The sequence below is a fragment of the Drosophila simulans genome, chromosome 3L, assembly GCF_016746395.2.
Source record: "Drosophila simulans strain w501 chromosome 3L, Prin_Dsim_3.1, whole genome shotgun sequence".
In the NCBI taxonomy this organism is placed as follows: domain Eukaryota; kingdom Metazoa; phylum Arthropoda; class Insecta; order Diptera; family Drosophilidae; genus Drosophila; species Drosophila simulans.
In genome coordinates this window covers 1,397,823-1,412,412 of record NC_052522.2, presented here as the reverse complement: position 1 = coordinate 1,412,412, position 14,590 = coordinate 1,397,823, and the positions used below count along the sequence as shown (strand labels likewise).

The following is a 14,590-nucleotide window of genomic DNA, read 5'->3' as shown; positions in this document are numbered from 1 at the left end:
CAGGATGTTATATGTATCTATATAATATATAATGTATATATATAACTCTTTTTAAAGATTTGGAGTCGTTTGTTTTATTGGTTTCAATGGAGTTTACTTCTCATACGTTTGCAATTGTGGGTTCATCCTGTTTGCCATTTTCGGTATGCAGTTTCCATCTCTATTTCGCCGGCAGCATTTGGCAAAGCTTTTCCTGCTGCAGTGCCACCTTTCCTTCAAATGGCCACAAAAGGTTGCGTAATAACGCCCAGTATCTTGTATCTGCAGGCTGCATTCATTCGGCAGCTGTGGTATCGAATTTCCAAAGTCCCACGTCCCATTCAATTCGAAGTGCAGGCTGCTCGGCAATTTTCAATTTCAATGCCCGCTCGCTGACAAATTGACTCGCAACTTTGTGGGTTCTCCGGGCTCTCATGTCAAAGGCTGCACGAGCTAACACGGCCTTTGACACCCCGAAATGTGGATGGAGATGGAGGGCAGGGAATCGAATCCGACTCCGGCTCCGAATCCGGGGCCCTCAAGGTGGGCGCTAAAATTTCGGGAAACGAAACTAAACGCAGTGAAATTCAAGTGGATATTGGGTCACTTCTGGTTTTGGTTTTCAAGTGCTGGCCGTTTGTCCATTTCCTTGGCACATGCCAAGTGGTCGCCGAGTATCCGATTTCGGGTCAGGAAACCTTCGAACTCCCATTTGGAAGTGCAGTACCCTGCAGGTTCCACTGGGCGCAGCTGTGTGTGGGAGATGCTCTCCACAGACATTCCTGGCCCTCAAGCACACGGTGGATGGATCGTTGGGGCGCAACATCTGGTCATACTGATCTTAATTGGAACATCTTCTCGAAGGAGGCACACTTGGGATGTTACTTGCCCAGCACTGAAAGAAACTCTGCATCATCTGCACTCAAAGAGGTGAAGTAGTATGTTAAAGAAGAAACTTCGTAAGAATCTTCTTGAAGGCAGCCTCTTGTCTGGACTCAGCATTTCTCTCTGTGCACCTGACAGGTAGCAACGAACGGAGCACAGCAACCTGGCCCATCAATTTCGCGTAACGGACTGCGAGAACCGCTAGGCCATGGCAATTGCATTTCACGGTCCTGCCCACCTCCCCGATCTCTGGGCCCAGATCGGTGATCCGCCAACGGAACCTGATCACAGATGTCCTGACGGCCAGATCCGATCGCCCTCGGTTGCGGTTTAACGAGATCTGCGCCCGCCCCCTCGACACACGCCTCCACAGGAACCCCCGAGCCGAGATCTCCCCTAGCACGATTTGTTGGACCTGATAAACGTTAACCCCGCTCCTCGGGCGAAAGTGTAACACCATTTCAGACACGCGCATCTGTCGCTCGGTTTGAGTTTCGGCTCGGATCTTGAGGAACAGTTGTGGCCGTCGAAAAAATTCAGAACTGTTCGCAAATAAAGGAGTTTGGACTGGCCAAAGGAAGGGGCGACACGTGGCACTTGATTCGTATCACATTTCGTTACTATTTCGGGAGTTTACATTTCGGCAGCGAAGGGTTTCTGCTCGCCTTTTTTGATATCGTTAACTCCTCTTGCCAACTGTCAACCCATTTGGCCGATATTTATGGCCAGTTGCCGTTGGGCATCGAAAATTCTTCGGGGGAAGGGGCCGTTTGCTGTTGCAACTGTTATTAACATGAATTTATTGCTTGTTTCGGCGTTTTTTCGGCTGCGAATTTGAATTTTAGCGAGCAGAGTGTGACCACACCGCACTTTTAGCGCTATTAGTTCCTAAAAGGGCTTAAAGCATGCTCAGAAAATGTGGCCAGTTAGAAGGAAACCCAGCATTGCCTGTGAGTTACCTAGTATAAGTGCATTCCATTTACCATTTATTCTGGAAACATGGAGGGGGTAACTCCATGTCGCTTGAAAAATGTCCTTATAATAGTCTGCAGTACAACAACATTAACAATATTAACTTAACCAAATCCGTGTTGGCCCCGTCAAGTTGCGTGTAAAAACACAAATTCCCCGATTCATCATCGCGACAGGAGGTCCACAGTCGAGGTCCTTGCGATCCTCGCGGTTCCATTGATAAATGCCAAACGAAATTTGTCGATTGTCAATCAGAGGATCTTGAGCTCGAGGTGATCCCTCGACTCCTCGACTGACAGCAAACACGCGGTGTTGTCCTTGCTCATTTTTCTGCCCCTGCCTGCCTGCTGGCTGACGGTTTCTGTTTTTGTTATTGTTGCTGCTGCCTAATGTCTTGGCAAATAAGGAGCGCCGCTCCTGGCGACGACTTCTGCCACGGTAGTCCCATGTCCCACATCCTCGGGATGTCCTGCTCCCGGCGGGCACGGTGTGTGTAAATCAGGCCGCCTGTTTACAAATGTGTCGCCATCGCGTAACTCAATCCTTGCCGCGCTCGCTAACACAGGATGCGCTCGACAGCCGTCGCCGGCTTGGCAAACCAATAAATACCATTTAGATGTTGCCCTTAGGACTTTTACACGGAGAGAAAAAAGTGGCATCGTATCGATTGAAACTCGTGAAAGCATGAGCGATTAAAAACGCTAGTGGATATGATTTAATTGAAATCAAAATATATCACGCTTTGAATAAATAACTACTAGAATAAATATAAACATAAGTTAATCCTTAGTAGTATAACTACAAATAATCCCAGGTCTTAAGAAATATTTTAAGTGCTGCTGGTGTGTCAGCAAAGTCATGTGTCTGCACGTCGCCGACCCTAACATATGTCCTTTGACACACACACGCACAAATCCCCGAAAGGACATGGGTCCAAGGTGCAGCTGAACTCGCGCAGGACACGCATAAATTAACGGGCACGGAGTTGCGCTGATTGTAGCTCTAATCCCCGAATCCTGATCCCTGATCCCAGATCCCGATGCCTGCACCTCTTTGGCCCCATTAGCACGCGTTCGCCGCGCACGCGCAGCCACTCCAAAAGGATAACGAATTTCGACTCCACTTCGGAGTGAGTGTATGGAGGCCAAGGGCCAGGACCCAGAGACTCCTGCCTCAAGTGGCAGGGTTAAAATTAGTCGTGCCCTGTCAGCAAATCTGATTTACGCGTCAGCTGCTCCTTTCTCCCCGAATCCCGGCCTGCAATCTGCGCCCAGCTTTTCGGGACTGCCTCCTTTTCCCAAATTATAATTTTAGTGGCAATCTAATTAAGCAATTACAAGCGTGTTGCTGTTCTGCTCTTGGCGTTTTGATTTATACACTGGAAAAGCGGAAGATTCGAGGCAGATGTTGTTAATGTATTATAGAACTTGCTTATTGGAATATGGATTCATTATAATTCTCTGATAGAACTTACTGATTGTGCGTAATATAGTTTAAGTGGACTTATTTAAACAAACATCAAATATGATATGATAACCAAAACTTCCTCTGCTGCTTCCTTTGAGCGGGAAATCGACCTGTCCACTCCATTAGGCTTACAAAATATGAAGGTTTTCCTAGATACTTGACTTGACACCGGGACAGTTCAATTAAATGCGATATTTACAACACCTGACACGGACCACAAACTGGACAAATTAGTTGACAGCTCGGCGGTGACCACAGATGGTCAAGGGTCCAGTGCGGCTCCTGGGGAGCCCAGATGCACAGATGCCCCGATGCCCAGATGCACTTGGCTTGCTTGGCACAAGGGAAAGTGAATGGAAATTAATTACCATGCCATCGATATACAAACAATCCATAAAGTCATAGACACATTTTCCCGCTGGAGCGATCTGACACATCCTCAGCGATTAATCATGCGAGGAGACATAACTTTCGGTGAGATTTTTAATGACTGCGCCTGCTGTCATCGCGTCGATCGTAAAAACTCCGGCCATCTCCGTGGGCCATCAAGTAGATTTATTATTGAAAATATTTTGGCTGTCCCTTGATTGTTTTGGGTCCTTGCACAACCAGGATGGAACCAGGATGCGGCGCTTGCGGATGCCCAAAGCGAATGTTGTGTTAAATTTATTTTATTGCACTTTGTCATTTTATGATGAGTTGGCGCACAGAGCACTCCCTCCCTTTATTGTCTTTACATTTCCCGGGGCATTCAATTTCGATTCGTCGAGGGCCATAAAAGTGCAAATGGTCAAACATTGTGTAGTCCCAGTGGAGTGTAACCAGGAAGCAGCTGTCTTGCCCCCCCTAGAAATCAATAAGTTACAATCAGAACAGAACCAGAAGCTTTTCCAGTGGCCAAACATCTACGACTTCAAATGTCCGTTTGTGACGCCGACACTCCTGTATTCCTCACTAATTAACCCTTGTAGCAGCGCGAGATGGATGACAGGAGTGGGATGGGGCGGGATCTGGGGGCGAGGAGCACATGCAACACCTTTACACATAATTAGGGGCCTGTTGACTGCTCCCGACAATGGATGTGTGCGTGTGTGTGTCTATATGGAAGGTAAACACATGTCTACTTTGAGGCACAGCAAAAAAAATCTATGCAAATGTAGGGGATTTACTTATAGTAAAAAACAAACTTATAGCTAGACTCTGCGCTCCTTACAACTACAATCAAGTTTATATCTTAAGGATGTGATTTTGTAAGAGAACAGAAATCAAAGCTGTAGATTTTTTCCAGTGTGACTTCATCTCCAGCTTATTCCTACCCATCTTGGAGCTGCTGCCATTCATTAATCCACATAGAAATGCCAATGCCAGAGTGAGATGTTGATGGTGCAGATGGAGATGGAGTTGGAGAGGTGATGGTGATGGTGAGGTGATGGTGACCAAAGCGAATGCAAACGAAGGCGGCTGAGGCGGCAGAACAACAAAGCGGCCAAGAGGCCTATTAGCCACAATAAAGAGGCAGCCTCACACCCTTCGAAATCCCCAATGGGCATGCCCCTGGAAATTCTATTATGCAGATGAATGGATATGGGACTGGGTGTTTGTGTGTTTGCCCCGCCAGATGCCATTACAATGCAAACCCAACAAAAGTTCACTCGGTGGACTTGATGCGGGCATGGATGCGGAGACGTCATCATCTCATCCACGTACTTCTTCTCCACATATCCGAGGCAGCACTTCCAGCCACCGCAGCGGAACAATTGATCAAATATCATAATTTATCAAATGACAATGCAACAGGCGGCGGCGGCGGCAGCCTCTGAACGTTTACGTTCCCGTATTTGCTTGCCCCAATCCCCACACCAAAGACCCCGATCCCCGATCCCCAATCCACAATCCGTAGTCCCCGGATCCATTCGAAAGCTACAACTTAATTTATTTGAACAATTTAGGTCTGACACAACAGCCATCGTTTGGCTGTCGCGTTCTGTGCGCTTATTTATTTCGATGGTCAGTCGGCCCCAATCTATTTAGCATAATTGCAGCTACGATCAGAACCGAGACCCGATAGTAATGCATTCTTGTGTGGGGTCTGTGTGTAATCCTAGATAGGCCACAGTGGGTCAGATAACCAAATTAAAAGGGCTAGGGAAAATATTGGGACAAACCGATTATTGTTCTATTATGGTAAACCTAGACACGGCATTAGTTCCAATCGAACTGGGGAGTGCATTCAAATCAAATTGTGTCAAGTTTGCTCACAAATTGGTGGGTTTATGGATGCCAGATAGGTTTCATTCCGGTTGGTTGACAATACCATTGATATTGGTTTGTTTTTGAGCTTTCTTTTTATGGAACAGCTAAAGAATTCGCCAAGTTCAGTGAGGGATACAGTAGTCTGCGACTATATTGTCCATCAGAAATCTGTGTATAGCACCTACAAGTTTTGTGTTTTGTCAAAAGTGAAATTTAAAGTGGTACGTCTGCTGTCTCCTTGCTTCGTCTACAACCAAATTGCAATGGACAATTATGAGAGGGCCAGGAAGCTGCAGGAGGAGGCGGGAGTTCCTCCCGGGGGCATCAAGCGGTGCTGCTGCAACTGCAGGAGGAAGCTGGATCCCTACCAACTGTTTGACGATAATGTGGAGGACATAGCCAAGAGCCTGGCCCAGATAATGCTGATCTGCGGCATCAGCACAAGCAAATCCTACGCGGCCAGATCGATAATCAAGAGGGCCTTCGTTTACCATGAACGACTGCGCACCAACTGTCCACCGAATCCGGCTCCTGGGAGTCGCTTGAATCGGGAGGATCTGCTGCAGGCTCTGCGCCTGAAGTGCGAAATGGACCCGGTGGAGGCGATGCTCACCTATGCCATCATCAAGCGGGCCTTCAAGGCATTCTACCACGGCAAGCCCCCGGTGACGATCAGCAATCCCATAGTGGACGCGATGGCGGTGCACACCCAGCATGCTGCTTGGATGCATGCCGCGCACAAGACCTCCAGGATCTTCGACAACTACAAGGCGGCCTTCTTCTGGGCCCACAAGCACTACGAGAGGCAGATCAATCTGGTCTATGCAGCGCTGTATCAGCGGATGACTACCAGATCGGACCCGCTCCTGGTGCCGGGCTGTCCCTGCAAGGGCTGCTCCAAGCAGGAGGTTCCCGGACATCCCAAGGCCGGCCAAAGGCAGATGATGAAGATCAAGCTCTCGGAGGGTGCAGATCTACCGGAACCCTGCATCATCTGTGGCTTGCAAGTGCCGCAAATGGATAAGGAGGTCAGGATGAAGAAGCCACCGCGTCCGATCATCAACCATGAGGTGAATCTGCCCAGATGCCAGCAGTGCAATTCGCCCTTCCTGATCTGCGAGTGCAACATCGATCAGTTGACCGGCGAGCAGTTCGGCGAATGCGGCCAGGACTCCTACAAGGTGAAGTGGTATCGTCTGGAGGAACCAGTGCCCATTTCCCAACCCGTCTCCCGACCGCTTGGCGAAGAGGAGCAAGATACCAGCTATGAGGAGGCTGTGGAACCCCCAGAGGACTGGGACAATCACCATTGTCCCATCGACTGCAAGCACGACTCCTGCAGCGAGTCCTCGAATGTTTGCCACAGCACTTCTTCCTCTGCATCTTCGGGCAGTGACTTTGCCACCTGCTCCGATGGCTTGGACAAAGAGGAGGATGTTGTGGCCAAGCTGGAGGATTACCTTAACAAACTGTGGGCCGAGGAGGTGGCTCAGAAGAGGAATCCGTCGTATGTGCCGAGAACGATTATTCCTCCTGGTCCGAAGTGTATGAAGTGCAACGACTAATTTTCGAGTTTGTCCGTTTAAATTTTGGCTATATAAATTATTGAGTGATGAAAAGATATAAGATACTTGTAACCTTCAAGATTTGCTATTGTTCACCCTTAATAACCAGAAACAAGAAGTCTAAAGTCTAAGAGTACAGAACGTGTTCTCTCACCTCTGCTACCAAGTTTGGTTCAACGAGCTGCCACCATGCCACCATCCGGGCCACCCACTCCCACACCTGGGGAATCGATCGCCCACACGGGAGCCGGCGCTTATCACGCGCCCACAGATCGCGTCTTGACAATGGCCACTTAAAATGCCATTGCCGGTTGTAATCGCCACTAAATTGCTGGCACCTCGGCTTACTCGCGGCTGGAGGACGCAATGGGACGTGGCATTCGATGGGATGGAGCTACTGTTGTCATCGCCGGCTGCTCCGCCCAGCAGCTCCCAGGAGCTTCCACATAAATCGCTGCCTTTATCTGAGCACTTGCATCTCGCGCTGAAACAGAGGCTCCACCAGGGTGGTGCGGATCCGCGGATTCGGGCCTGTTCACGCTCCTCGCCGCTTATCAATCTCAGCTCATCTGCACGCAGAACAGAACAGAACCGAACTAAACCGAGCTGCAACTAGATGGGCAAAAAGAACCCAAGTCGGAGAACATCTTCTGCGAAAAATAATTCCGCAACTTGTCACATTTTGTAAGATTCAAAGTCGCAGAGACAGGCACTAAACTGCAGACGCCTCTGCGCCAGGGATTCTGGGATGGGCCTGCAAAGAAAGGAGTCCTTGGCTGTCGGGATTCAACTGTTTTCATAGGGTATTCGTAGATAAAGGGGTATACTCGAATGGTAACAGTTCATTACATATTATAATTATTAATGGCATTGATATTCATATTATAGATGGTTTATTGTTGGTGTAGGTTTACTTAAAACTTTTGACTTACCATTATCATTCCTTTAGTCGAATCACCCCGATTTACCCTACCTACTCTTGGCTAGACTTCACCCTCGAATTCCCGCCTGCATCTCCAGCTGCCTGTCGCTGTGGCATGTTAAACTGGAGTCACATTTGCATATAGATTTATTTTTATGTCCACTGCCTTCGGATGGCTCGTGAACTATTTATGTGTGACGATCCAATCGCTTGGGGGAGCGATCTGTGGATGGATCCGAGATCGGTTCTTGCCCAAGAGTTGTGCCATCAAGCGATGCCCATTAAGTGTTTGGAAATATTGGAATATCTCTAGATAATGCCGAGTCTTGCCAAATTCCTAATTATGATATGCTCACATTGAGTTTCTCTATTAGCCCAGATTTGATGCGTCTGTCTTCCCATTCCAAAAATCTTTTGCTTCGCCGTGCGTGTGGTAAACAAAGCTCTCACACTCAATTGAGTGCCACTTTTCGGCTTCGGATGGAACTTGGAGGCAACTTGGAGGCAGTTCAAGAGACGCAGAAACCATTGAACTTTTCAATAGCCATCAAATTTGCGTCTAATGCGAACTGAGACTCGAAAGTTCCCCGCCATCGTCTTTAAATTTGTTACATCGCTGCATTCAATGCGCACTGCAGCCACTCGAAGTTCACTTTGATAGTTCGAATCATTTGCACTCGGAAAATGCATTTGAAGTTTATTTTCCCCACATATATGAAAAGATAGAATATAAGTTTATAAAGAAAGAAACATATTACCAGATGCGCAAGGAAAGCATTAGAACTATACCAAATTTCTCCGCGTGTATCTTCGGCATCGATCTGCTCCATTGTTGTGGGCCTGAAGCTTAATGGTCTTTTTATAGCTGCTCTTTTTCAACTTCAATTAATGAAGTGTCGAGTTGTTAACACCAAAACACACGCCCAGCTCCCAGTGGTGCAGCCTACTCCCACCGATGCCCAATCCCCACCCAGCGCCCAATCCCCATGGACCTCTATTTCCAAACATTTGGCCCAGCCGCGGGATGGGAACAAACTTCTCCGCGGCTGCAGGTGGGGCAGCCGAAAATGTAAACAAACAAATTAAAACGAGCATCGACGGCAGCTGCAGACGAAGACTTGGCCGCAGGTGAGAAAACGGGCACACGGAGCCGGGAGTTGGGAGTTGGGAAAGCGGGGGTCGCGGGGAAAATGCATTTTCACGGCAGCGCCAAAAGCAAACAATCCAGACGGCAGCCGAAGCGGCCAGAAGCTCTTTAATCCCAAAAACTTTGGTAGCACTTAGCGGTTTACGAGGCTGCAGAGCAGGCCCTCCAAGTATTTAGATATCCAAGTGGCAAGGGAGATAAAAAGCCTTCCATCCGCTGCACTTTTGGCGACACTTTGTCGCAGATTGAGCTGTTAAAACTTGATGTGTGATTAAAAGTGAAGCTATGACGCTAATTCAACTTAAAGTGGGGGAAAAGGTAAACCTACATCGTGGATGTAGGTGGATGAATGTAATCCAAAATCTGGTTGACAATTGGGCTCACCATGGGTTCCCATGGCCAGGAAAAGCCCCTTCGCCCGAACTCCCTATTTATTGATCAGTTAGTACACTTCTCACATCATCCCATTGTGGTTGAGTTTGCTCCGCCGCTTCACGGTGTCCACTGTGATCCGAAATCAGTGTGGGAAAACAGCTGGAGCGTCGTCAACTGAAGCGCCGCTTCCACCTGAGACGCCGAAAGAAATGTGGAGAAGGCCGCCGCCAACGCATCCGAGCAGTTGGAGTCCGCGGCCAAGAGCAGTGAGAAAATGTTAATGATAAACCTGTTTGTCAATTAAACAAAAATATTGTAATAGTTGATAACAGAATGGGCAAACACGAAGTGCAGTAAGCGGGAGTGAGAGGATGAGAACTTCCCAGAACCGAAATGGTGTTGTTGGGGCAAGCGGGGATGGAGTCAGGGAGGGAGGGGGATTGGGGCGGGGCATGCAACAAGGGACAACCTGTCAACCCAAAAGGGCCCAAAGGCTGGACTGGCTCGATGTGCTTGACTTTGGTTTCATTATCGCCTCGCCTTCAACTTCAATTTTACCATGTCCCAGGCCCAGTTCGAATCATGCACTGCGAGAAACGCCAAGTAGTTGGCTTCCATAGGGATAAGGATTTCAAGTTGTTGTGACACCTTCTTTTTCGCAGTTCACTGCTCCATTGGCATCTCTCGGCCAGTTGGCTGCACTGGCTTATTGTTTAGTGAAGCATTTAACTTTTAAATATGGTTGTGTGTGGCAAGAGGAAAAGTGTTTTGTGTGTGTGATACCGTTTTGAAAGACATTCCGAGCTGAGCTGCGGCATGGAATGGAGTGGTGTGGAGCGGAGTGTGGTGGAGAGGGGAGTTGTCAGTTGGCGGGGCGAATGGGGAGCATCTCGGGCACTTCACTCGCAGCGCTGTGAAATATTTCCCATGACAATTCTGTTTGTTTTTCGTGCATTGTGTTCTCCGTTGGCACCTCACCTGGACCCAGCCCAACCCACTCCACTCCACCCAACTTATCCCACACTTGTGGACCGCCCTGCCTTGTCTCGTCGCCCACTCGCTCGCCTTCGTCGTCATCCCGTCATCGAGGGCCAGGGCTGCCCGGCGCAGGTTCCCACTCCACGTGCAGCAGCTTCTCATCTGGAATGGCCCACAATGTGGGACAAGTTTGCTCTATTTGCTTTATCTATGCCCATCGCCGGTGACGGCTGTCTCTGCTTTTTCCCAGGCAGAAGGCTCCCCTTGAGCGGCCATCGCTGCCAGGCAATTCCCACCACCGCCTCCTCCATCGGAGCCCCATGTGCCCTCCAAGTGCTCGGTCGCCCATATGGCGGCATTAGCTGATGGATATTTCAACAGGCCGCCCGGCACGGGTTGGCACTCCAGGCATCCAGAGGCATCCTGACATCCTTCGAGCGACTTGCTAAAATAACAAAACATTTTGAAGGGAATTATGCCCGCATTTTGGGTGCAGGAATCCGAATGCTGGGTGCTCTGCTGTTCATTTGGAAGATACATTTCCGAAACGTTGTTTGTACCAACTATCAATTTTAAGCAAACTCAACTCCTTGTTAGTGTATAACCTATTAAGCTCCCTTCATTCCCGAGCTGTCGGCGAGGTCAATGAAGTGCCGCCGAAATTCCGCGGAATTAAACCAGCAAGAAGCCGCCGAAAAAGCCCCAAGATGATGGAAGAAAGAACTCTCAACTAAGCTAAACGGAACCACACCGAACGAGGGCAATTTGCGATCGCTGGTAATTATAATTGGGGATCGCTCGGGGACTCAGAGGAAGGTGGTGGATCGATTGGGGCACTGGTATTTGGTCCACCAGTTGATGAACCCCGAGCTGTAGGCTCTCTGGCGCACCTCGTGCCCCCCTGGAGCCTGTTGGATGAGGGAGCAGAGGGCGCAGTAGGGCTGCGAGGTCTTGCGCAGCCTGTAGATGGAGTGCCACCAGAAGTAGCGCCTGTACTCCAGCGGATTGTTTGCCAGGTCCTTGAGGTGAAGGATCAAGTCCTGCGGCGTGGCAAAGTCCTGGCTGCTAATGTACGAGTGGCTGGGCACCAGATTGGTTAGGTTTCCTCCTCCGATCAGGACGGGCACCAGGAGTTTGTCCATGGCCATGGACATTTGCGGCGGCACATAGTCCGGACAGGCCGACGGTTCGAAGATCAGCATGAAGTGGTAGTGACTGCAGCTGAAAGGCCCGAAAGATAAGAATCTTATGTTGGAATAACAGTTTGGCCAACTTACTCATCGGTGCCCAGGCAGTTATCATGGGCGTCGAGCTCGGCGTACTTGCGCAGCTCCTCCATGTAGAGGCTCTCCGGCAGAGTCTCCTCATTCACCTCGTAGACCAAGTACACAGCCAGTCGCGACTTTTTCAATAACTCGGCCTCCAGACGAAGAACCGTGGAGGCTGGCATGTCATCTGCAAAACTCTTGCTGGGAGCCCGGAACCACTTGAGCCTCCTGGCCAGATTCGTATGGGAGAAGTAGTAGTCCGTCCAGATCAGCTGGGAGTCCAGGCGGTAAGTCATGGTCAAATTGAAGGGGGGCAACGTGAAATTGGTCAATGGATTCTGCGTCGAACTCAGCGGCTTCTTGGCGGCATAAACCACATAGAAATCGGGATGGAGCTTGACTCCACCCAGACCCTCGAAGGAGTAGGGATGATCAGCACTGATGACCACTGCATCGAAGGCTTTGTCATTGTGAATCCGGCTGGTGGTGACCAGGCAGCCACACTCCATGTGCGCAGGTGCCTCTACTTGGCTTGGCTCATTCCACAGAAGGATCATCCTAAGATTATCATTCTCCTGCATAGTTTGACGGCGTAATAGTGGTATCGTGGTGAACACCAAGCAAATGGTTAGCACGGCCGCCATGACTTTGAGGGCATTCATACACTGGTTGGGCGAGTACAACTCCCGCTGGAGATTCCTCATCGAGACCGGGGATCTTCGTGGAGGAGGCAGCCGAAGGGCATCCTCATCGTTATCCGCCATCCTGCGACGTGCACCCTTGGCATCTTCGTCGTCCGGGAGAAGTCGGGAGGGCAAGAACTTCGGTATGGCCTCCATTTCATCGGTCTGCTGTCGATGTTGCTGCAGCAGATCGGGATTCCTTCGGAAGCTCAGGAGCTTCTCCACCGGCAACGGACGGAGCCTGTCTATCGGCATTGTGTCTAAGTAATATTAACATCTAATTTGGCCAAATCGGGTTCCACAATCTCTATGGCTACGATGCCAATATAAGTTTCTGACTATATATTTTGAGTTTCATTCCAAGGAATAATGTTCCAGATTACTTGTTAAATTATCACATTCAAACGCTGAGATTAATATTGAATTTACGGAATACACAATACAAATTGCCAGCATCAGAGCGTCGCTGGGAATTGATGGCCTCGATCGGGCAACTATGGAAAAACCCTTTTCAATCAATCCAGCGTTTTTCCCCATCCACCTGCCCACTTTTGCATTTCCGATTTGGCACTTTCATCAGACATCCCGAGCGCTTCCCCTCCGCCTTTTTGCCATTTGCAGCCCGCTCGTCCGTTTGTTCGGCAGGAACAGGAACAAAGTAATCAATCATTTTGCCAAACCATCAGAAACATGACAATCTGCCAGAAAATTTGCGTAACGTTTCTCGATTCACCGTTGGTGGGGGAGGAGGGAGTATGGAGGCAGTCAACCGGCCAGCGCGATGAATCCATCGATGATATATCACTGCAATTTCGAATATTCATTTCCCCGCTTTCCCCCGCTCCTCATCATCCTGACGAACGAACTCAGTGCTGGGCTCATTTCAAATGCGTTCCGCATCCGCGACGAGGATGTGGAGTGGAGTGGGTGGCTGATGGGGCGTTGGTAGTAGTTGCGGGTTGGGAGTGGGTCGCAGTGGCTGCCGAATAGTGGACAGTGGAAACGCCACTTTGCGGACGTGCCAGGCGCTCCAATGGATCCTCGTGCAGATGATGCCGGTGTCATTGTTTCCTCACCCATTCTCCGCCCACTTCACGCACGTTGTCTCAATTATGGAAGAGTGCCAGTGTGAAAGGGAAAAGTGAATATGGCACTCGAAAAAGTTTTCACTTTACTAAAGAACTTTAAAACGAATTGAAGAAACTTACTAAGATATACTCTTAAACTTTGGTTTGATTTCTTTTCTCCAAAATAGATTGAAATCTTAAAAGTTCGTGCATTTTTACTTCGCAGGCTCTTTTCTCTCGGTGTAGAATTGCTGGAAGAGTTAGCAATCTGCGAATTGACAACCATTTAAATGTTACGCATCCATGTTAACTTCCACAACGTGACTCGCCGAGGCGAAACATTTTTAAAGGCGATCCGGGATGGGGAGACCATGTAAATTGCCTGGATCCAGTGAGTTATGAAAGTGAAATGGATTTGTGATTGCCGGCCAGACGCAAAGGCGAACGCATTAGAAGATGCCTGGCCAAAACAAAGAAAACCCAAGTGGAGCGAACCCAAACATATATAAATTTTAATTATTCCCGCGAATCGCGGGCCAAGGAAAACGAATGAATGCATTCTGAGAGCCCAATACCAAATACCAAATACCAGCGATCCCCGGATCCGATCCGATCCTGTGCCAAGTCGGCGAATGGCGAATGGGGAATGGAATTGAAATTCCATTGTGAGTATTTTTTGGGGGCGTTGCCGGCGCGTCGAGAAAAAATGCAATAAATATGCATATGAGAGAGCTCACCTCGCCACCGAGGAGGTGCTTCAAAAAGGAGTCCGAGGAGGAGCCGGGTTATGGCGATTTGAATAATTTGGTTCCCACACTTTCGAAGATCTCTCTCAACTGGCAGCCAACCCGGCCGTTTTTAATTAAAGTTATTAATACGACTCCTCCGACTAGGTGATTTACCTAACCACAAGGCCTCCGTCTGCCCATTTCCAGACCCAATACTACCAATAACCCAGACCGCTGACTTTTGACTTCTGACTCATGACTTCTGACTACTACTTATCGGAACTGGAACTGAAAGGTGTCC

The 14,590-nt window shown here is 49.0% G+C and overlaps 2 protein-coding genes across 2 annotated transcripts; one reads left to right on the top strand and one right to left on the bottom strand.

Annotated features, from left to right (window-relative positions):
- Nucleotides 1-5,698: 5,698 nt before the first annotated feature.
- On the top strand, nucleotides 5,699-7,200 carry LOC6736340. The gene has a single exon (XM_002083181.4). It carries the CDS (start codon nucleotides 5,820-5,822, stop codon nucleotides 7,119-7,121), a length of 1,302 nt encoding a protein of 433 aa, XP_002083217.2. The 5' UTR covers nucleotides 5,699-5,819; the 3' UTR covers nucleotides 7,122-7,200.
- Nucleotides 7,201-11,279: 4,079 nt separating this feature from the next.
- LOC6740468 (alpha-(1,3)-fucosyltransferase C) lies at nucleotides 11,280-12,849 on the bottom strand. Its single transcript, XM_016176876.3, has 2 exons — nucleotides 11,821-12,849; nucleotides 11,280-11,764 (listed from the first exon to the last, which is right to left on the bottom strand). The coding sequence occupies exons 1-2, from the start codon at nucleotides 12,747-12,749 to the stop codon at nucleotides 11,350-11,352; spliced, it is 1,344 nt and encodes a 447-aa protein (XP_016029811.1). The 5' UTR covers nucleotides 12,750-12,849; the 3' UTR covers nucleotides 11,280-11,349.
- Nucleotides 12,850-14,590: the final 1,741 nt, after the last annotated feature.